The sequence below is a fragment of the Myodes glareolus genome, chromosome 6, assembly GCF_982192425.1.
Source record: "Myodes glareolus chromosome 6, mMyoGla1.1, whole genome shotgun sequence".
Lineage (NCBI taxonomy): Eukaryota > Metazoa > Chordata > Mammalia > Rodentia > Cricetidae > Myodes > Myodes glareolus.
In genome coordinates this window covers 12,830,146-12,851,700 of record NC_142031.1, presented here as the reverse complement: position 1 = coordinate 12,851,700, position 21,555 = coordinate 12,830,146, and the positions used below count along the sequence as shown (strand labels likewise).

General features: G+C 51.6%; 1 protein-coding gene across 3 annotated transcripts in view; it reads right to left on the bottom strand.

The window, feature by feature from the left end:
- The window catches only part of Fhad1 (forkhead associated phosphopeptide binding domain 1), a 130,230-nt gene that overhangs the window by 11,373 nt on the left and 97,302 nt on the right, over positions 1-21,555 (bottom strand). For all 3 annotated transcript variants that reach the window (XM_048426648.3, XM_085690317.2, XM_085690318.2), the window contains 10 exons: positions 21,177-21,402; positions 19,125-19,209; positions 17,180-17,286; positions 15,246-15,405; positions 14,825-14,942; positions 9,039-9,168; positions 8,283-8,410; positions 4,799-4,894; positions 4,151-4,371; positions 3,178-3,343 (listed from right to left, as the gene is read on the bottom strand). In XM_048426648.3, coding sequence (XP_048282605.3) covers positions 3,178-3,343; positions 4,151-4,371; positions 4,799-4,894; positions 8,283-8,410; positions 9,039-9,168; positions 14,825-14,942; positions 15,246-15,405; positions 17,180-17,286; positions 19,125-19,209; positions 21,177-21,402 — 1,437 coding nt within the window. The remainder of the gene's footprint in view (positions 1-3,177; positions 3,344-4,150; positions 4,372-4,798; positions 4,895-8,282; positions 8,411-9,038; positions 9,169-14,824; positions 14,943-15,245; positions 15,406-17,179; positions 17,287-19,124; positions 19,210-21,176; positions 21,403-21,555) is intronic.

The window sequence follows — 21,555 nt, the reverse complement described above, 5'->3', positions numbered from 1 at the left end:
TTGACCTCTTCATTCTGAGACAGGCGCCTTATCTGGGAATGTGAAAGGAAAACAGAAGAGGACTGAGCACAGCCAGGGGCATTGTCACGGTCCGATTGTCCCACAGAGAGAGCTCTGAGGTCCCAGGCTGCGTGTGTGTCCAGCATCGGGGTTTTCTTAGTGTTTCATTGCACAGCTGAAGGTGTTAGTCTACAGACAGTCAAGCCCCCCCCACTCCCCCGCAGAAAGGCAAACAGTGAATGCTGTCCCTCATTTGTGCTTCCCGAGTTTTTTGGAGACACAGATTATAAAATCGTGTATGTTTATATGACACAAGAGTAGGAGCAAAAATGTCTAGGGGACCAAGGGGCTTGTGGGATTGAGAAGAGGGATTATGAGAGAGAGTGTGTGTGCATAATGTCTAATATATATGTACAGGAGAGTGTCCTCATGTCACCCGGTGCCATGTGCAAGGCCTATATATCAATGAAAAGTCAAGAAAAGAGAAAAAGTGTTTTTTAAAATACATTGGTGTATGCATATACATGTGTGCGTGCGTGTGTGTATGCGTGTGCGTATGCACATTTCTCTGTGTATGTGTGTGTCTGTGCATGTGTACGTCTCTGTGTCTGTGTCTGTTGTGTGTGCGTTTATGTGTCTGTCTGTCTATTGTGGAGCAGCGTGGTTCTGAAGCTCCAGATGGGAAGTTTCCCTCCCCCGGGCCCAACCAGTCCATCTTTATGATATTACAAAAGAGACTTTGAAAAATATTAAGCCTCCTTAAGAAAAAAAAAATTAGATGTAAAAATTTTCTTAAAATATTAATTTTCCTTTAAGACCCCTTCCCTTAAAAAACAGGGTTTCACCAGGTGGCCTCAGACCCTCAGGGAACACCTGCCCTGCCTCCTGAGTGTGGGATGAGAGGGGTGTGTCATCACACTTCATTCTTCTTTAAGTGAAAATATACTCCTAAGATAAACAGATGATTTAGAATTTCTTTTCCCTTAGCAAACAAGAGTCTCTGACAATACATAGAGACACAGGCCTTTTATGACAAGCAGCGCCCTAGAGTAACACCCCCACTACCCTGGCAATCAGGGGAGTGTAGAGGTCACAGGGGCGGTGAGGCCGAGGGTGTGGTGGGGGTTCTGTTCTGTTGCTGGGCTGCCTAGCATTGCGGCCCTTTGTCAGTCTCCTCTGAGCCTGCCGCCCCAGGATGAGCCCCTTGCAAGCTGCGGAATGCAGCAGGTGCAGGATGGAGTAAGCGCGCCCAGCAGCAGGCACACGTGACCCTGGGTGGAGCGTGACATTTATCAGCACGATGTGGCCGTGCTGCAGGCTGCAGCTCCATCTATCTCTCCAGACTGTAAAACCCGAGAATTCCAAGCCCTAGCTCTGCAGGGACCCCTGCTGCAGGTTCAACTGGACCGGTTCAGGTCACCCACGCAGGATGTCTGGTGCCAACCGGCTGGTCGGCTGCATTGTGTATGAAGGAGGCAGCTCATGAATAATGCATGTGACACTGATTATGCAAATCTCCAAGTTCTTAGATTTTCAGCCAGCACACCACAATGGGCTGATGGGGGGCCCTCTGAGGTCCTGTTCTGTGGTTTTGGGTCTGATCTCGAGGACCTGGGCTGCCAAGTCTCAGGGGGCACCTTGGGAAGAAGTGGGCTCCCTGGCAAGTTCAGCTTCTTATCATTGCTTTAGCTGTCCTGGCATGGCTCAGTGTAAAAGGCCCCTGTGATCTGCCTAGGGTAGCCCCTGACACACACATGTGGAGGCTTGTGATGTTTAATTCAAAAGGATGAGTGTGCAAGCAGTGTTTGGAATTGCTTTCTCTGCTGGGCAGGGTTGGGCTTCTCCAGTGACTCTGCCCCCTGGTAGAGCTTCCTGGATGGGGAGGGGCATCTTCTTTTGATGTCCTGGCCTCCTCAGAGCTCACCCACACCCTACAGTGTCACATGTTGATGTACACAGAAGAGTCATGTGTATGTCTATGCCAACACAGACACATACACTGTTACAGTCACACATACACAGATATACAAGCATGTCCATTGTCATGAATATTTGCATACTTGCACATAATCATATACATGTAAACACTCATATATATATATGTATATATACGTGTGTGTGTGTGTACACATGTGCACCCGCACATAAACATGCAGCTCCAAAGTTGAAAGGGGAATCCTGGGGGACAGCCCAGCATACAGTACAGGAATCAGGGGAGACGCCTGGGGCCATGGTGTAGCCCTATATACCAGCCACTGTGTGAACCTGGGCCAACCTTTCAACCGTCTCTTTTTACTGTTTTTTTTCTTTTAGAAAGGGGCTCATCTCATGTGGCTCAGGTGGGCCCCAAATACGGCTATGTACTCTTAACTCTCCTGTCTCTCCTCCTGAGTCTGGGCTCAGAGGCAGGAATCACCACACCCGATTTATGCAGTGTGTGTGTAGGGGGTGGATCTGACCCAGGGCTTTGTGAATGTATACTCGGCAAGCACTCAACCAACTGAGCTACGTCCCATCCCCAGCCCCGGTCTCTCAACCCATCAAGGCACCATTTCTTCATCTGGAAAAAAAAAAAATCAGGGCCATGGCCCTCACCAGGAAGGCCCTTTGATGACGCTAGTATATGGCCATGGCTGTAAAGTGCAGACAGAGCCCTGGCCCTGTCCTAGCAAGAGCTGAGGGGGCTGCTGAGGTAGTGCAGAGGGTGAAGGTGTCTACTGCCAAGCCTGACAACCTGAGTTTGATCCCCAGGACCCACACGGTAGAGGGAAAGCACTGGCTCCTGAAAATTGTCCTCTGACACCCACATGTGCACTGTAGCACATGCACGTCCATGCACAGACAATGAAATAAACAGATGCAGTTAAAAACAGCACCGCCAGATGCTGGGGACTGGCGAGGTTAAGAACCTGCCATCTCAAAGCAGGTGGTGGAGAGCGGAGTGCTGAGCCCAAGTAGGTTTGTTGGTTGGAAAAGCTATCCTGCCACCTTCTGCACTGTGGGGGTCTTCCTGGAATTGTTATAGCATTTCCTTTTTCTTTTTGAGGCACAGTTTTCTGGGTAGCCCTGGCTATCCTGGAACTCACTCTGTAGACCAGGCTGGCCTTGAACTCACAGAGATCCTCAGGCGTGCGCTCCCACTCCCAGCTGTCCTTTCTAAGGGGCCAAATGGCTCACCTTCTGCTGCCTGAAGGCCCTGTTGAGCCTCCTTTCCTGGTACAGCTGCTGCTCTGTGCGCTCCAGGGCCTCCTTCAGCAGCGCCTTCTCCTCGGCTTCTTTGTAGACGTCATCTTCCAGCTTTGCCACCTGTGCCTGGTACATCTGGATGGACACTTTGCTCTGCCTGGGTGCATGGACGGACAGAGTGCCGTTTCCCCTCACCGTCCGCACTCGCCATCAAGGTCCCAGCCTCTCTAGATCCTTCCGTATGGAGCTGACTTCTGAGACCGTGACCAAGACTTGGGGAGGAGAGTGCAGAACACACTAGACATGGACAGCATTGAATGACTCAAGATGGTCGGCCTTTCCAATGCTCTAGGGTGCGGGTGGGGACCTGCAAGTCTGTGTGAAATCAAGGTTCGTGTGTGTATGTGAATGTGGGCACGCATGTGTGGAAGCTGGAGGATAAACTCAGGTATGGGCCCTTGCCTTGTTGAAGGCAGGATCTCTCTGCTGCTTTTCTGTATACCAGAACAACGAACCCCATTTCTGCCTCCCATCCTCCCAAAGGAACACAAGAACTATAGACACCTCTGCTACTGTCCATACGTGGATCCTGGGGATTCAAACTCAGTTCCTTACCATTGTGGGACAAGTGCTTTTGCCTATAGAACCATCTCAAGACTTTTGCTATCTTGAGACAGGGTCGCATGCTACCCAGGTTTGCTTTGAACTTTTTGTGTAGCAGACGATGGTCTTGAACTCCTGATCCTCCTGCCTCTACCTCCTGAGTGCTGGGATTATAGAGGTGAGTCAAGTTTTATGCACTGCTGGGGATGGAACCCAGGGCTTAACGCCTGCTAGGCTCCAGCAGGTCATGTTCCCCAACTGGTGTTTTCCCTTACTCTGCACCCTGGCCTCTGACTTGTCCCAGCCTAGCAGCGCACGTTGCTGTCCATGCTGAGGCAGGGACCACGTGCAGTGGCGGTACCTGAGTTGCTCCAGTTCCCGCTCGCATTCTCGCAGGAGTTCCTCTTTCCGCTGAAGCCGGGTCTTGAGCTGAGTGATCTTATCAAACACCAGATCCAGGTCCTTCTGCCGGAGGTGGTTGATCCTCTCACGCTCTTTGGGCGAGAGGTGCTTCAAGTTCACGTGGCCGGACATGTCCTTGATGTCCATCAGGCTGCCGAGCGTCTTGCTCATACCCATGTACTGCAAGGAGATGGGGTGCTGGTGAGGGCAGCGCTAGGGGCGGCCTGGAGGCCGTCGGGAGGCTGGCGTCGACTCTAGCGCATTCTTTGCAGCAAACGGAGGAAGCAAATCAGTATGTTGGAAGTGACCGCAGTCAGGTCTTGCATTCCCCCCACAGCCATGTACAATAAGTCCTTTCCGGAATGGATGGAGATTGACAACAGACTTTAACACTCATTCTAATGATGGAGCTTTCAAGGAATTGGGCTATGTGTTGATTCCTGACCCATGCAGCGTAGCAGCCGGGTCTGGCCGAGTTATTAGAACGGCTCAATAAGACTCAGGGGTTGATACTTAGTAAAAGGCCCTGTGGTTAATGGTGATGACATGTGGGGACCCGTGCTGGGCAGAAAGAAAGGGGAAGGGAAGGGATGGCGCGTGCACACACCAGCTTCTCACTGAGCTCCAAGGCTTCTGCGGCATCTGTTTTCATGGACTTCTCGACGGCCAAGTTGGACGTTGAGCTGAAAAGGCCATTCTGAGGCTGAAATGAAAGAGAAACGAACACGCCCTTGGTGGTCTGTCGGTGTCAGCCATGGGGAAGCCAGGACTCTGTGTGACTGTGGAAGAGGGGGTCCCACAGGTTTCTTATCTCTACTCCTGACCCTCTGGACGGAATTATTGGTCATTGGCTTTGTTATATGTCTGTCGGCTCCTCCTCTGATGGCTTCCCTCTAGAACAGCGTCTCTCGGCCAGGTTAAGTTTGCACCCCAGTCTAGAATAGTGTCTCTCAGCCAACTTAAGTTTGCACCCCACTTTCCCCGGTTGTTAGTGATGTCTGGGCTCATCTGAAGAGGGCAAGTGCTCCTGGCCATCCAATGGGAGGATGATGAGGTTGCCACTGAACCAGACAGTCCCCAATCAAACTGGCCTGGAGTCATCTGACCCTAGATATGGTGTGCGTGTGGAGACGGAGGCCAGTGGCCAACCTCACGTGCCATTTCTCAGGAGCTGTCCACCCTCCATCTTGTTCTCTGATACAATGTCTCTCACCAGGTCCTGAGGCTTGCTGATCCCCAGAAATCCTTCCGTCTTCACTTCTCCAGCACTGGGATTTCAAGAGCACATTACAGTGCTCAGCTCTTTTCCTTTTTTGGAGATAGGGTTTCACCGTGTACCTCTGCTAGTCTGGATTCACTCTGTAGACCAGCCTGGCCTCGAACTCACAGAGGTCCGCCTGCCTCTGCCTCGCAAGTGCTGGGATTAAAGGTATGCACCACCATGCTCCCCCCTCCCCTTTTTAATGTGGGTTCTGGGGATCAGACTCAAGTCGCCATATTTGTGTGGCAATTACTTTACCAACTAAGGTGTCGCAGCCCTTGACCCCAAATAATTGTGTCAATGTTGAAAAGCCCCGGCCTTGGTGACAAGCTTCATAGAATGGGGACCATGCTGCTGTCTGTGTGTACCCCACTCCTGTGCCTAGCATGGCAGTCACTGGTCACACGGTGGCACAAGATGTGCCTGAGGGATGACTGACGGCCACACAGGAACACCGTGTTCTCCTCTTGTTAGAAGAACCTCATTTTCACACAATAGAAACGAGTCCTTCAGAAGATGTGGCCCCAGTGTTCTCCGGGTGGGTGAGGCTCCCTTGGACTATTCCCTGAGATGATGTGGGCTGGGTCATCCAGCTGTGCGCTTGCTATGCCCCGCATCAGCCAGCTGGCCTCTGGAAGCTCCGACTGGAAGCATGGGACAGAAACCAGGCCAGGCAGAGAATGGGGAGAGCCTTGAGCAACTGTGGCACACACACCTCGTCAGGACCCAGGTGGAGCCTAGCATTCAGTAGGCACATCATGGGCATCTTGGTTGGCCCTTAGCATCTGCAGGTGCTGCCAAGTGACCCCTGGAGATCAAAATAGCACCCCCCAAAAAACCCTGGTCATAAAACTAGAAAGGCTTGACAGTGGTAACTGTGGCTTGACAATTGGTAAGAGGAGACATGGTGATATATTGAAATAAGAAAAGATTGTGTGTGTGTGTGTGTGTTGTACACATACATGTGATGTGTGTGTTGTGCACATGCATATGGTGTGTGTATATGTGAACACATGAATGATGTATGTATAACCCATGTGTGTGTGTGGAGGCCAGAGGAGGTTGGGTGTCCTGTTCTGTCACTCTTTGCCTTACTCCCTTGAGACAGGATCTCTCACTGAACTAGGCTGGCAAGCCCCAGTGGTCCCCCTCTCTCCAGCTCCCATAATGCTGGACTTAGAGGTAGGTGTGTGGCCACACCCCACTTTTTCCATGGGCACTGGGGATTTGAACTCAGATCCTTATGTTTGAAGAGCAAATGCTCTTACCCATTGAGCCATCTCCCCAGCCCTCACGGCTTTGCAGATGACAGTAAACTGAGCAGAGTCCTCTCCACCCCTCTCTGGGACCCGCCCCCTTTCCATCCTTCTCTGCAGATTGACAGAGTGCCAGAGCAAGACAGCCAGGGACAGAGGACAGGCTCCATCCTTCTGTATCTCTGCGACCTTGGATGAGGCACTTGGCTTCTGAAACCCTGATTCTTCGTCTGCAAAATAGGGACAGCGGAAAGGCGACAGCCCAGCTGTCACCGAGCATCTGAAGGGTGCAGCTCAGGCTCAGCACACAGCAAGCGCTCCATCCATGCGGGCTTTTCTTCCTTCCTACTCCTCTTAGAATTCCAATTGCTTCCAACCTTGGAGGATCGGGGCTTTGAAAACCAGATTTGGGACGTCCCCTGCTGTGTACTGGCAGTGGGGGGTCATCCACAAGGGGACCAGCCTGTCTGGGAAGCAGAGTCAGGCCATGAGATCTAGCTGACCTGCCATCTGGAAGCTGTCCCTCCACACCCAACCCTGGAGACGGGGTGTGCGATTTTTTTATTAAGGAAACTAGCTCACTTCAAATACATTCACATCCAATGCTGGTAAATGCCCAGAAAGAGAATTAGACAGGATACTGGTTCAGATAGGATAGCTCTGGTGTTCATTTTAGACTCGTCCATTTGCTTTATTCTGTGTGTCAGCCAGTATGTCGTTGGTGGGTCCTGAGATTGACACTGACCTGAGCTGTCCATTGTCATGTGTCCATCAGCTACTTAGTCTAACATCCTTTAGGTTGTAAGGTCACTTTTAATGTCACAACCACTCCCAAGGATCTTGTTATCTAAGGTCCCACTCCTTCCTTGGATGGTATTATTTAGGAATAACAGCTACCGATTATTTAGTATAAATTCTGAGTCAGGCTCTGGCCAAAGCATCTGTAGAGTTACCTTGATTTTTGCTGTTGTTGAGATGGCCATAAGTAGCCTTGGTAGACCTGAAATTTAGCATGTCTTCAAGCATGACCTGTACCCCTGATATTCCTGCCTGTATCCTGAGTCCCAGGACTGCAGGTGTGTGTGTCGCCACACCTGGCCCTCCTTTCAGGGTTTCACCAAAGCCTTGCTGGGGGACACACAGCATTCAGGCTGGACCCCATCACAGGACCCCCTGGCTCTCCCATCCCAGTGTCCTTCCGCTCGTGTGTGTTCACATCTTCGGGTTACAGGGAACAGCAGACTTTGACAAACTCATGGCATAGTCTCATGAATCAGCCTGTTGGACATCTTCCGCAGGATGTCACATCTCATGGGAAAAGGAGGAGCCCTTTGTGCTTCAAGGATCAGTGTGACTCAGGGTCAAAGCAGTGGCAGACTGCACCGTGCAGATGGAGGCCACTGTCTGTACCAATATCCAATGACTCACGGGCGGGTGTATGTAGACAGAGACCTGCTTATCAGGGAGGCCCTGGCCCTGAACCTTCAACACACTGGCCTGCGGCTCAGCTCACATCAGCCCTAATGCCCACCCTCTCATGTCAGTCACTGCAGAGATAAGCGATTTTTGGTTACCGATCGGATCTCTGTTCTTGAGAGAGTTGTCAAGTCAGGCTTTGCGTCTAATAATATTTTCTGTACATTTTTTTCCATCCTGAGAGTCTTTAGTTCTAGGAATGATTCATTCGCGTGGTCCTTATGATCTACAAAAGAAATAATTTAGACTCAGGAAGACATCATTGCACATCATCGCTGTAGCTATGGCTTATGGGACAACTTACCACAGGACCGTTTTTAATCCTTACGACCTCTCTGGCAGATGAGGAAACCAAGGCCTAGAGAAATTAAATGATTTGCCCAAGGCCACACACTGAGTATGAGGCTTTGGCCCCCAAGCTGTCCCTGCAGAGGTGAACGTCACCGAAGGCCTTTCAGGTGCAGAGATGAGGATGGGATTTGTACTGGCACACCTGGTGCTCAGTGCCTTGCTTGGCCACCAGCTGTCCATTCTGAGCCAATGCCAGCCTTTCTGAATGAGGTACTCTAAGAGGCACCCTGGGGCTCATCTTCAGGTAGCTTTAGACTATGACAAAGTTCCCACCAGGCCACAGCGAAATGAGGAGGACGACAGTGAGCTTTTCTTGTCCTATTTATTTGACATTAGGGCCTGCACTTGACTCTGAGGCGGGGCCTGGCCCGTCGCTGTTAGTGTTATAATGTCCTTCTGATCACGAGATGATGGGGGGGGGCATCCTGACCAATCAGTCAGTCCCCAAGGTGCTCACCAGGCTCTGGGGCCCCCGAGCTGGGACTAAGGAGCGGAGAACTTACTGCAGGAGTTGGCCTTCTCCAGCTCTTTGATTCGTATCCGGAGTTCCGACAAGGCCTTTCTCTGCCGCTGGATGACTTCCTCGTGTCGAGACCCTTTGCACTTGGCCCCCAGGTCGCTGAAGGACTGCTCCTGGAGACAGGGTGGCACAGTCAGCAGCTCCGTGAGGGTCCAGGTATTTCCCTCAGATTCCCGGGGACATGAACTGTTCCTGTTCAGTGGGGACCCTGCCACTCAGCACTTCTGGAAAATACCATGAGAGCTTCAGCAGGGAAGGGATTTACATTTTTCATGGCAAATATCAAGTCCCGTGTAGGAGGATTTCTGACTCCTCTTCCTACTTAGTGGTACTATAAATAAAACACCCCCTAGACTCCGTCTCTGTAGCCCATATTTCCTTCTTCTAATGGTCTTTCATGCCTGTGGCTCCATTTCTTTTCTTTCCTTTCTTAATTTTTTTTGAGACAGGGTCTCTCTACATAGTCCTGGCTATCCTGGGACTTACTAAGTAAACCAGGCTGGCCTTGAGCTCAGAGCTCAACCAGCCTCCCGAGTGCTGGGATTAAAGATGTGTGTCACCCCACCCAGCTTTGGGTTTCTGTTTGTTAAAAATCTGATCTTGTTCTGAATAGTAACTTTTTTTTCCCACCTGAGACAGTGTTTCTCTGTTTCTCTGGCTATCCTGGAACTTACTATGTAGATCAGGCTGGCCTTGAACTCACAGAGATCCACCTGCCTCTGCCTCCCTGAGTGCTGGGATTAAGGGTATGTGACCCAATAATAACTTTTTTAAAATAATTATTGTTTAAAATTTTGTGTGTGTGTGTGTGTGTGTGTGTGTGTGTGCATATGCACATGTGTGCATATGCAGGTACTTGTGCAAGCCAGAGAAGGTGTCAGGTCCCAAGGAGGTGGGGTGGCAGGTGGTTGTGACCTGCCTGATGTAGGTGCTGCCAACAGAATTCAAGTCCTGTTCAAGAGCCACATGTGAACTTAACTGCTGAGCCGTCTCTCCAGCCCCTCCAGTTCTGCTTCTGTGGGGTGGGGTGCATTTTTACTGTTTTCTTTCCCTGTTTTCTCTTCTGTGTTGCTGAAGATGGAACCCAGGTCTCAAGCACAATAAGCCCCCGCTTTCTTGCTCAGTTGTATGCCCAGCCCCAGAAGGGCATTATAGCTGAGACCTGGTGAGGTTTCCTTTTACACTGGTTACAAGGATGGTTTTCTCCTGTCTGCTTGGGGGCACTGGACAGCCTGGACTTGGCTGTTCTGGAGAGACCCGTCTCTGAGACTCCAGGATCTCTAGATCCTGTGGCAGGTACAACAGGACGTTCTATAACACTAGAACGTTCCATGCCTGCCTCGCACAGTATGGTAGCTGCTGGCCACATGTGGGTCCCATGGGACCGTTAGAGACTAGACTGAGGCTTCCTCAGGGCACAGACAAGGAAGGTCATTGAAGGTCATGCTCCGAGGACACGCACCCCAGTAAGGCAGAGTGCTTATCTAGTGGACACGAAACCCTGAGTTCCACCCCCAGCACTGCACACATTGGGTGAGATGGCACTCGCCTGTGATCCCAGCACTTGGGAGGTGGATGGAGAAGGATTAGAAGTCCTTCCTGGCTACAGAGTGAGTTTGAGGCCAGGCTGGGTTACCTGAGACCCTGTCTCTGTTCTCTAGTGGATCATTCATTCACTCCGTGCGCACCTCGGACTGCTAGGCTCGCGCTAGTGAGTGGCGCTGGCAAGTCCCCACTGTCCTGGATTTTGTACCCCAGGATGAGGGGACAGACAGTGGGTAGGGGAGTACATAGGGAGAGACATAGTGGGCAGGGGAAAATGATAAGCGGATAATTAAGTGGGGAGGAGGCTGGGATGGGGTGCTGAGAGCGGATTTCTGTTGTCTGACAGTTGCTAGGGGGAGGCCTCAGCCAAACTGGCAAGGAAGGGAATAAAAAACCAACGATCTCTTTTTTATAACTATTTTTAAAATAGCAACTTTTGGTTCATTTTAGATTACAGAGATAGATACCAAAGACAAATATATAGCACGAGGTGAACTGAAATTATGAAAATTTTATATAGATAGGCATCTCTGTCTCTATTCCTTTTTTTTTTTTTTTTGAAATTTTTCCTTTTTAAATTTTCCTTTGAGACAAGATCTCACATAGCCCAGGTTGCCCTCAAACTGTCTATGTAGACATATGCATATATATGTATATGGTCCTATGTGTGACCTTGAACTCCTGGTCCTCTTGTCTCCACCTCCTGAGCGCTGGGATTTCAGGCCTGTGCTGCTGTGCTCAGTTTGTGTGGTACTAAGGGGTGAGCGCGAGGCTCTGTGTGCCCCACAAGCACCCTACCAACTGAGCCACATGCCCAGCCGTCTCTGTTTCTAGGTATGTATACGCACGTGTCTATCAATCCGTTACCAGCTACCCATATTCTCATTCATATTCATTGCCCTCCCTCCCCCTCCCCTGTGCGAGATGCTATTCCAGGCACCTCCATCAAAGACCCAGGCTGAGCCCTCCCGTGGATCTGAACTCTGTGCACCAGACAGATGATGCGCAGTTCAGCTTTGCACACACCCTAGCATCAGAGAGAGAGAGACTCCACCCATAGACAGAACAGAGGCCAGGGAAAGAGAAGCATTTGCTCTTCCTCCGCTGACTCTCGTTGCTTCCTTAAGGCCAATAGGATGATGGGTCCCAGGCTCCCTGCTAGTCACACCGGCTCCCTGTGTGTGTGGGGGGGGGGCAGGAGGGTATTCAAGGCCCACAGCCTCCTTCAAGGGGCTCAGCAATGCTGTCTGAGGCCTCGTGGAAATGCCCCCCTCTCCTTGATGTTTCTGACACTCACACTCTTTCTTCCTTTTGGCTCTGCTCTAAATTTCCCCCTGTGGGAGCCTCTAACCAGCAGCTCTGAGAGAACCTGTGTCTTATGACGCTCTTAGCTACCGTTCTGGTCAGGGTTTTTGTTTTGTTTTGCTTTTGTCCCCGGGACTCATCTGGGAAGAGGGAACCTCAGTTGAGAAAATGTCTCTATCAGATTGGGCAGATTGATGTGGGAGGACTCAGTCCATTTTGGGTCGTGCTACCCCTGGGCAGGTGGTCCCCGGCTGTATAAGAAGGCGGGGAGATGGGCTGGAGAGATGGCTCAGCAGTTAAGAGCACCAGCTGCTCTTCCGGAGGACCCAGGTTCAATTCCCAGCACCCACATGGCAGCTCCCAGCTGTCTGCAACTCCTGTTTCAGGGGGATTTCATGCGCTCATACGGACATACCTGCAGGCAAAACATCAATGTACATAAAATAAAAATAAATAAATTAAAAAAAAAAAAGAAAGCAGGGTGAGCAAGCCAGTAAGCAGCACTCCTCCATGGCCTCTGCTTTACTCCCAGCCCCCAGGGTCCTGCGTGCCCTGACTTCTTCTGTAATGAACTGGAAGCTGTAAGATAAATGAGCCCTTTCCTCTCTAAGCTGTTTTTGGTCAGAGTCTTTATCACAGCGATAGGGAACTAATTAGGACCGTCTCAAGTCCTGCCCTAAGGGCTCCTCAAGCTGCTTCCCCGCGCCCCCCCCCCCCCAGGATGGTTTGTTCTATACTGGCTACTTTCTTTCTGTTTCCTCCCTTCCCACACACAGGCTCCATGAGGGCAAAGCACACCTCCCTCAGAGACGGTGGTCCTCTCTGTCCTGAGCATGCGCTGACCGTGTGCACAGTCTGGAAGGAGTGAGCAGCCTTCCCCGGCTTCTGATAGTGCTGGGACTGCCGGGTAGGTGAGGGGACCTAACTAGTCTGGTATATTGCCCCAAAGCTGTCCCACCTCTGGGCTTGGTTCTGCACGGGTCCCAATCATCTGCCTGAGGGCATCTGTTTCTCCTGGAAGGAGTCACCTGAAGGCTCCCTCCTTCTGGACAGAAGCGGGGAGATGCTGCACTGGGGCAGTAGGAAGGGCTCAGCAGCCAGGCCACAATTCCCCTAGGCTTCCACGTGCTGGGAGAGGAAGCACCATCACCATGTGACCTCTCCTCAGGCTCCTCTGGGAACTCTCTTACTGAGGGAGGACACGGATTCTTTCTCATACAACTCTTGAGCCCTCTGACCCTCTCTGGCTTCGGAAATAGGAAGTAGCCTGGGCAAGGATCACTGTTCCAAGAAGGGATGCTTTTTGCCTTTGATCTTGCATCCTTCCTACACCTCCCCCGCCATGAGCCTCAGCTTGGAGACAGACACTAAAAGTCACCATTCAACAGGACCCCCATGGAACACATGTGGGGGGGATGTTGGGGAGGGTGAGTGTGTGTAGGGCACCTGTGAACCGTTTTCTGTCTAGCATAAGGCCTGATCCAAAGTAGGTGCTCAATAGTGGCTGTGGGTCAGAGCCTGCTTCTAGGGCTCAGGATTCCAACGGGAGTGATGGACATTTTCTGCCACCCAGCTGAGTTTCCAGCCACCTGGGCCGTTGCACTCCTCCTCCTGGTTGCCCTGAGCAACCGGAGCCCCTTCTATTAAAGTGCTGTGAAGGGCACTCAGTGCCAGGGACAGCTGGCTGGACCTCAAACGCTTTCATCCTGGCTGCCTGAAGCCTGGGCTCACTGCTGTCTGGCAGGGGTAATGTCTTTGTTGACATATTTGGCCTTGTTTCTTTGCAGATGACTCATGCTCTGGTTTCTCAAAGTGGAAAGAAAAGGTTGTTCTGGACTGGACTCTAGGAATCGGAGGCCTCGAGGAACCGCTGCACCCACAGTGAGCCTACTAAGAACGATGGCGAAGGCAACGGCACAGGCATGAGGCAGAGGGTGAACATCAGCTTTGGGGACCTTCTGATGGAGGCTGTTGTCACTCAGACATGCTTCCCACTGAATGAGCATCTGGGACTTCTGGGCAGTCACAGTGACTACCATGGTATGCATTTGGTTCTGTGCCACACAGTTTAGGAAGCCCCTTGGCCACAGCAGGTTCACAGCCAGGCGTGAGTTCTACACAGAGGCAACTTACACTAACTACAGCACCGGGTTAAGGGAGACACAGCTGAACTCTCCACCACCTGGGGACTGAGTGGATAAAAGAGACACAAAATAGAATTCCCCAAATAGTAACCCCAAAGTTGATGGGGATGGTGGGGGGGTATGGAAATAGGAGAACACTGTGGTTTGCTCACCAGCCAGCCCTGCATGAAAAATAAAATGGTACATACCCGGTTGGGCAAGGTACCCTGTCTCAGGGTGATAAGACAGTTTGGGCCAGAGAGCTTACAGCCAGTGTCCTCCTTCGGTGTCCGCACGTGCATAACACACACACACACACACACACACACACACACGAGCGAGAGGAACAAATTGAAGAATTAGCAGAAAATTTTCTACCAGATGTGTTTGTAGGTGTGCATAAATAAAATGTATTCCCAACCACCCTTTGGAGTGGGACTCATATTCTCAAAGGCGAGAACTGGGGTGCTGTGATTTCCCCATGGGCAAGGACTTCCTATGCGTGGAGGGGTTGGCATTCAAGCCCAGGCCAACTTGCTCCAAGGCGGATAGCCGACCACTACCCCACCACTACCCCACCGTGATTGTAGGAAGACCTGGCAGCTTCAGAAGAGAGAGCTGCTGGCCCTGTCTCCGTTGTTGATAGTGTAACCATGGAGACTGTGACCATGGGGCAGCACTCTGTCTGGCTTTGCCATTCCATGCGAATGAGCAATACTTTTAGGGGCCATTAATCCTTGTGCCTTTGGCTGTCACCAACCCAGTCCTGCCTGGAGCCCCAGCTCTAGACACTGACCTCTTGGAAACAGGAGAATGTATCTTGGTGCACTGGTTCTATCTGTAGGGAGATGTCACACTTGGGGGTAGGATTCCTCGGCTTCTGCTCCGTGCTCGGGTGGGGTCTATGGGAAGCCCTGGGATAGAGAGGGACATCACGGGTGTCAGAAAACTCAGGGACCTTTGTATCCCTCCGTGACCTGGAGGTAAAAGCTATCTTCATAGGTGACTGAATTCTTTCAGACTTCCCTGCATTTAAGCTGAGCCCTGCTGCCCGGGAGAACGCCCAGTCCAGCACACAGCGCAGCCCTGTTTTAATGAATAGGTCTCCACCACTCCTTCACCATTCCTTCACCCCTCCGATTCCACCACCATCTGCCGAGCCCTCTCTCTGTGCCAGGCGCCTTGGGGTGGTCATGCCACAGGGACCCTTCCCACACCTGAGCGCCTCCCTGAGGACCTTCAGTTCCCTGTCTTTCTTCTCCACCAGGCCGTTTGTCTGTGCCACCTTCGCTTTGAGCATCCTCAGTTCGTTGTTCTGCTGTTGAACCAGGGCCACGTGTCGCTCCAGCTCCATCTTCTGCTTCTCACTTAGCTCCCCTGTGGTGACAGATGTGGAGTGGTGAGCGGTTTTCCACCTCCGATCTCTGTCCTGGCCTATCTGACAGCCCTATGAGATAAATTCGTGAGGCAGATCTGCCCCAGGGTTCTCGGGGGGCTTGGGTGCCACCTAGGAGCTCTGCCAGAGCCTCGGCATGGGGTGGCACAGGAAGCCCCCTGCTTCTGCCTCACTCTAGTGTTACACCAGCAGTCGCTGGGAGGGCCCTGACCATGTCCCCCTGATCTTTTAGGGCATTCTGGCCAGTGTTCAGCTACCTGCTTCCGAGGCTTTTTGTTTATTCTTTTGTTTTCAGACAGGGTCTCCAGCTCTTTATATAGTCAACAACGACCTTAAACTTCCAATCTTCCCGACTCCACCTCCTCAGTGCCGGGATCACAGGTGTGTGACACCAACCTCACTGTCATTTAGAGTGGGACTTGAACCTGGGGCCTCCTGGAGGCTCCACACACCCAGCTGCCCCTGTGTCTCTTTTGCCCAGGGCTCTTCTTGGCCCCTGGAATCTTCTGGGCTATGTGCCTTCCAGGTACAACAGTGTTCCATCCACAGCTCTCTCTGGCAGAATTATTTCTGGGTACCTTGGTGCCCCCTTGATGGACAGACAGCCTACTGTACTTCATTTTCTTTTCCTCTGGCTCACGCTCTGTTTCACTGCGGCATTTACTGGGGTTACTGGGGTTATGTAGTGGAATTCCAGTCTTAGGGTCCATTGCTGAGAGAATCCACACTTAGACCTTTGCATGGCCTTAAATCTTCCATGGCAGGTTACTGGTGGCACCCTCATTTCACAGATTCAGACACTGAGCCTCAGAGAGGTAGAGTCTCGTCTAAAGTTAAGGACCTAATGGTGGCCAAGTTCAGGACTTGGGTCCTGACTCACTGTATCTTGTGTTATTACTCTCCTTCCTATTGGAAAGCCATGGGAATGGTCTCAGGGAGCAAATAGGCCTGAGGGTTTGGGGGATGTCAGAGGCTGGTGATGGGTGAGACAGTCTCCCCTCCTCTCTCCCTCCATCCCTTCTTCTCTCCCTTTTCCCACCTTCCACTTCTGGAATCTAGTTTTGCTACCTCTCGACTCCTAAATACCTGAACTTTTTGTCCTGCCAGAGGCTGGGGATGGGAAGAAGGAGGCCGTGAGAAGCAAGAGGAAGGATGGAGAAACGTAAGGAGTGGGAGGGACTGAGCCAGGCTGTGTGTCCACGCAGGAAGGTGCGTGACACCTGGCTTTCTCTCCCTTACCCATTGTGGAAATTCATTCCACCTATAATAGCTTTGGGGTGCTGGCTTTAGGGCGTGGCTTCTTGTCTGTAGGAGATTACACCTGAAGACAAGAAGCCACCCCTTAAAGCCGGTATGCTAAAACTATTGGCAGAATGGATTCCTACAACACCTACCCTGGTTTGATGGCCTATGAGGAAGGAGGTATGTGATCTTTTTGCCTGATGAAGAGGCTTGTAAGGTCCCTTCACATTGCACCCAGGCTCCTGCAAAGGGCCCAGTCCCGGGGTGGGGTGGGGCGGGGCGGGGGAACCTCACTACTGCCCTCCCAGGGGTTGAGAATGCTCCGCAGTGGAAGACAATATTGATGCTCAAGGTCCACCGAGTATGTGTGATTTCCCGGATAACGGGCTGCAGGCACGCAGGCAAGCAGGCAAGCAGGTCCAGGAGAGGCTTTGAGACCAAGGCTGCTGACTCTGCCTTCACTTCCTTCCTGAGAGGGTCAGGGTGTCGAGTGACCCAGGAACTCATACCAACCTCTCAGGTCTGACATGCGGCCGTGGGCTTCACTGAGATCTGTCCTCAGCCTCATGATGATCTCCTGCTGAGACAGGATTTCCTTCTGAGCAGTCAGTAAGTCATCTCTGCAATTAAACAACAACAGTAAGAGTCAGCTGTGCTCACGTCTCTGGCGACTCCCGATGGCGGCTGGAAAGGAGGCCCCAGAGAAAAGGTTCAAAATGCCCAGGGATGAATCCTAGGACCCGAGCCCAGCCAGGGGACGGGCAGCCTTTACACACGCAAAAAGAACACCATCTTGATGCACTTGGCACACTTTGAGAAAGAACGGAAGGGTCAGGTTGGGTTGGGTGGAGGTCCACTGTGGCTCTAGTGAGGGTGTGATCTGGTCCTGCATGGAACCTGTCAACACCGATTGACAGGCCAGTTGGTTTTTTGGAAAGAGGGTGGAAGACCATGGCGGGGGATGGGGGTTCAGAACTTCCATGAGGATGGGAAGAAGAGGGGGAGACAATGAGGGCTTTCTGTTTGTTCTCTGGCATGCTGGGCTCCTGGGCACTGGGGACGGGACGAGGAAGGAGATGTGGGAATGGTAAGAGGGTACATGGCACGGTTGACACCATGAGAGTTGCTGCTCTCACTGGAGGGCTATTCCACAGGACAGGGGCTCGTTAGGGACCGCAGCAAGTAGGCCTGCGAAGGGGGTGGAAGTAAACGGAACCTGGGTTGTGCTTTTGAGGGAGTACGAGGGACCTGGGTGTGGTACACTAGAAGGCAGGATTGAGGTCTGTCACTTGTCACTCTCTAGCAAGCTTAGAGGTTTTGGGGGCCCTAGGCTCTTCTCTTACACATATGTGAGTGTGTGTGTGTGTGTGTGTGTGTGAAGGAGGGAGAGAGAGAGAGAGAGAGAGAGAGAGACAGACAGACAGACAGAGGCATCCATGTAAAAGTATACACACACACACACACACATATATATATATTTTACACACACACACACAAGCACATACACACACACACAAGAGTGCCTCTGTCTTTCTTGGAGCAAAGATTTAATGGCTCTTTGTTTACATATTGTTCTGCCTTCTGGACTATTCTACTCCTCACTTGTTTAAATTTTTTAGCAGTACTGGATCCAACCCAGGGCCTCACACATGTAAGCTAAACACTCCATTACTGAGCTACATTCCGAGCCCCCTATTGTGTGTTTTGAGTCATTACGTAGTCCAGGATGGCCTCCTGTGCACACTCCCAGGTAATGGGATCACAGGTGTGTGCCACCACACCTGGACACGGATAAGTTTTGTTTTCTCAAAAATTGTCAGTTCCTTGAGGCTCCCTGGGCTCCTTGACCATTAGGGTTGGAGAGGAGAGCTCATTAGTTAGGTCATTTAGTACAATCCTTTTCCCCCTCCTTATATTCTATTTATTTATTTTGTATGTGTGCATGTGCCATGCTGCATCTGTGGAGGTCAGAGGTCAGCTTGGGAGACTGTTTCCACCGGATGGTTCTGGGGATCACACTGAGGTTGTCAGGCTTGGCAGTGAGTGCCCTTACCTGCTGAGACATCTCACAGCCTGTTAACCCTTTCCAGAACATTCCCTTGTAAGCAGTCTCCACTCTTAGCAGGGATCTTAAGAATGAGATTCTTCCCAGGAGTGTTTGTGTGTGTGTGGGGGGGCGTTCAGGATTGAAAGCAAATCACAGTGCCTGCTCACAGTCCCCAAGTTGCAGGCATGGTCCTCCTACAAATGCAGCCGCTTAGGGAAGTAGCCCGACTTCCCCAGGACTGCAAGGCCACCAAGGGTGGACCTGTGATCTGAGCAGAGACAGCTGCCTGGGTCTTTCCACCACATTGTCCTCACTTGCAACAGGAACTGAGAAATCTAAGCGACTCTGAGAACACAGATCTGGCCATGTTCCTCCTGCTCCGATGCCTCGAGACCCCGCCTCGGTACTCACATCAGGTGGTCGCACGCTATTTCTTTGGCACTGCTGTCCGGCGCGGGTCCCGCTGCGGGCTCTTTGGGTACCTCCTCCTTTTGAGCTGCATCAGAGGGTTAGGTCAACATCACCACAGTCCGTACTCAGTGGACTTTCCCTTTCCCCTCTCCTGTGAACACACTTGTGTCTCTCACAATTTATTGCAGCTTTCTTTACCCTGAGACTTTCTACGTGGAAGGCCCAACAGGCCGAGGCTGTCTCTGTGTATGAGGTCAGGATGTGGCTTGTGTCCTCTGGGATGACATGTTGACATTTAATCTCCACTATGAGGCTTAGGAAGGTGGAGGCCAGATCTCACTGTGGTGTTAGAGGTGTAGATCAGACAAGACCATGATGGTGGAGCCCGGGACACCAGGGGGACAGAGACCAGACACAGTCATACTCCTTGTCTCTCATTCTTTTCTACCTTCCCCTATTTTTAAAAAAGAGTCTCATGTAGCCCAGGCTGGCCCCAAACCCACTATGTAGCTGAGGATAACTCTAAGCTTCTGACCCTCCTGTCTGTACCTCCCCAGTGCTGAGATTCCAGGCATACAACACTAGATCTCATTTATACGGTGACAGATTGAACCTAGGGTTTCCTGCATGTGCAACCAGTGCTCCACCAACACCTTTGTACACTCCAAACTGTCTCTTGACAGGTGACACCCTGGGCTTTCTCGGGACTCTGCTGGCAAGGACATCACCAGAAGTAGACTGTCCACATTGAACCTAACCTCCAATTAGACTTCTTTTCTTACTTGTCCACTTGTAGGTCTGGGCTGTCAGCAATAGAAAATGGGCTAATATGGCTATGAGCTCTTCCTGACTACTGGGTGAGGCAGGGGTCACCAGTGACATTTACAGACAAGGAAGCCACATGAGAACGAGGAACCTGATGGCAATGGCCCAGCCAAGCTTCAAGAGGTACAGCCTTATTGATGGGTCATACCACCTACCCTTTTCTCTTTACAGACATTGATCTTAGAAGCATCCATGTTTTCTGCCTCCTTATTTTCTCTATTTACTCCTTAGTCCACTACTCAGTAGTCCTCTACTTTTCAATTCTTACTCAATTTATTTATTCATTCAACAAACATGTATGTGATGCCGGTTTATGCCAGACACTTATCTAAGGGCAGACATGACAAAGATGCTGTCACCCCTAGGTCCCATTGAGTATCCTCCCTCTTACCTGAATTCTGGGCTAGGGGTCAGAGCCTGTTCTGTGCCCTTGTTTTGGGGCCCCGCTTATCCCAAGTCACTGTCAGGGCCCTAACTTGGTTACTCACAGGGATAGCGGTTGGCTTGTCTATCATGGATCTCCAGTGCCTAAAGGAAGCTGGGGCATTGTAGATGTGCAAATAGGAGGTGCGTGAGGTAAACCTGAGCTCACCTCCGGGTCTCTCACTGGAGGCTAGCTCACCTCTGGGAGAACTTTGGCATGTCTGGAGACACTTGGCCGTGAGGGGGGAGGGAGGAATGAAGCCAGTTGTGGAGGTCAGGGATGGAGCTAAAGCAGGCACCCTGCCCCCAAGCAAACACCGACAGTGCTGATGTTGAGAGACCTAGGGCCTGCGGCTTCCAGACCTTTCCACCCAGGGCTTAGTGTCTGTCACGAGTGGCCTAGGTCGTTTAGGGTGAGTGAGTGACGTCACTCTGACTGCTGTTTTTAGCCTCTTTGGGTTTATTTTGTAGGAGGCCGGTCATAGCTGCCCAGGGGAGCTGTTAGTAGGGTCACAGTGGCCAGTGGCACAGAGAGGGCCCTGGACTGATGTCCTCATGTGGAAAAGACAATTCCACTAATAACTCTGGCTGCCCGTGCCTCGCCGGCTCACTGGGTTAACATAAAGGCTGTCCTAACTCATTGGCATTACTTTGGTTCTGCTAGGCCTCGGAGGGCGTTTAGTGTCATGTGGGATGAGGAGCAAAAGGGGCCGACAGAGAGCGAGGGAGCTGTGAGATGGGTCCCAGCCCGGGGCCAGGCAGGAGCTGCTGGACGGTGGGTTTCTCCCCCAGCCCCAGCCCTACCTGATTCATTGTCTTTTAACGTCGCAATCTCTCCTTCTATTTTCCTGTGGTGCTGAGTCACTTGACAGAGCCTCTCCTCCAGGCTCACGATGGTCTGCGAGTGCTGTTTGATTTGTTCTTTGTATACTGTGATTTCCTCCTCGAAGCCGTGCTTCTGGGATTCCCGCTCATCCTGCATTGCCTGCATCGACTGCTGCTGCAGCCTCAGCCGCTCCTCCATCATGATCTGGGGGAACATCGAGGGAGGTGCAGCCTTAGGGGCTGGATCAGGTGGCGACAATCTGCCTCCTTCACCTGTGCAGGCGCTAAACTGCATCTTACCCGAGAGTCTCGTATACATGTCCCTGCTAGCATTCTTCATGCTTCCTCCCTGTGTGGC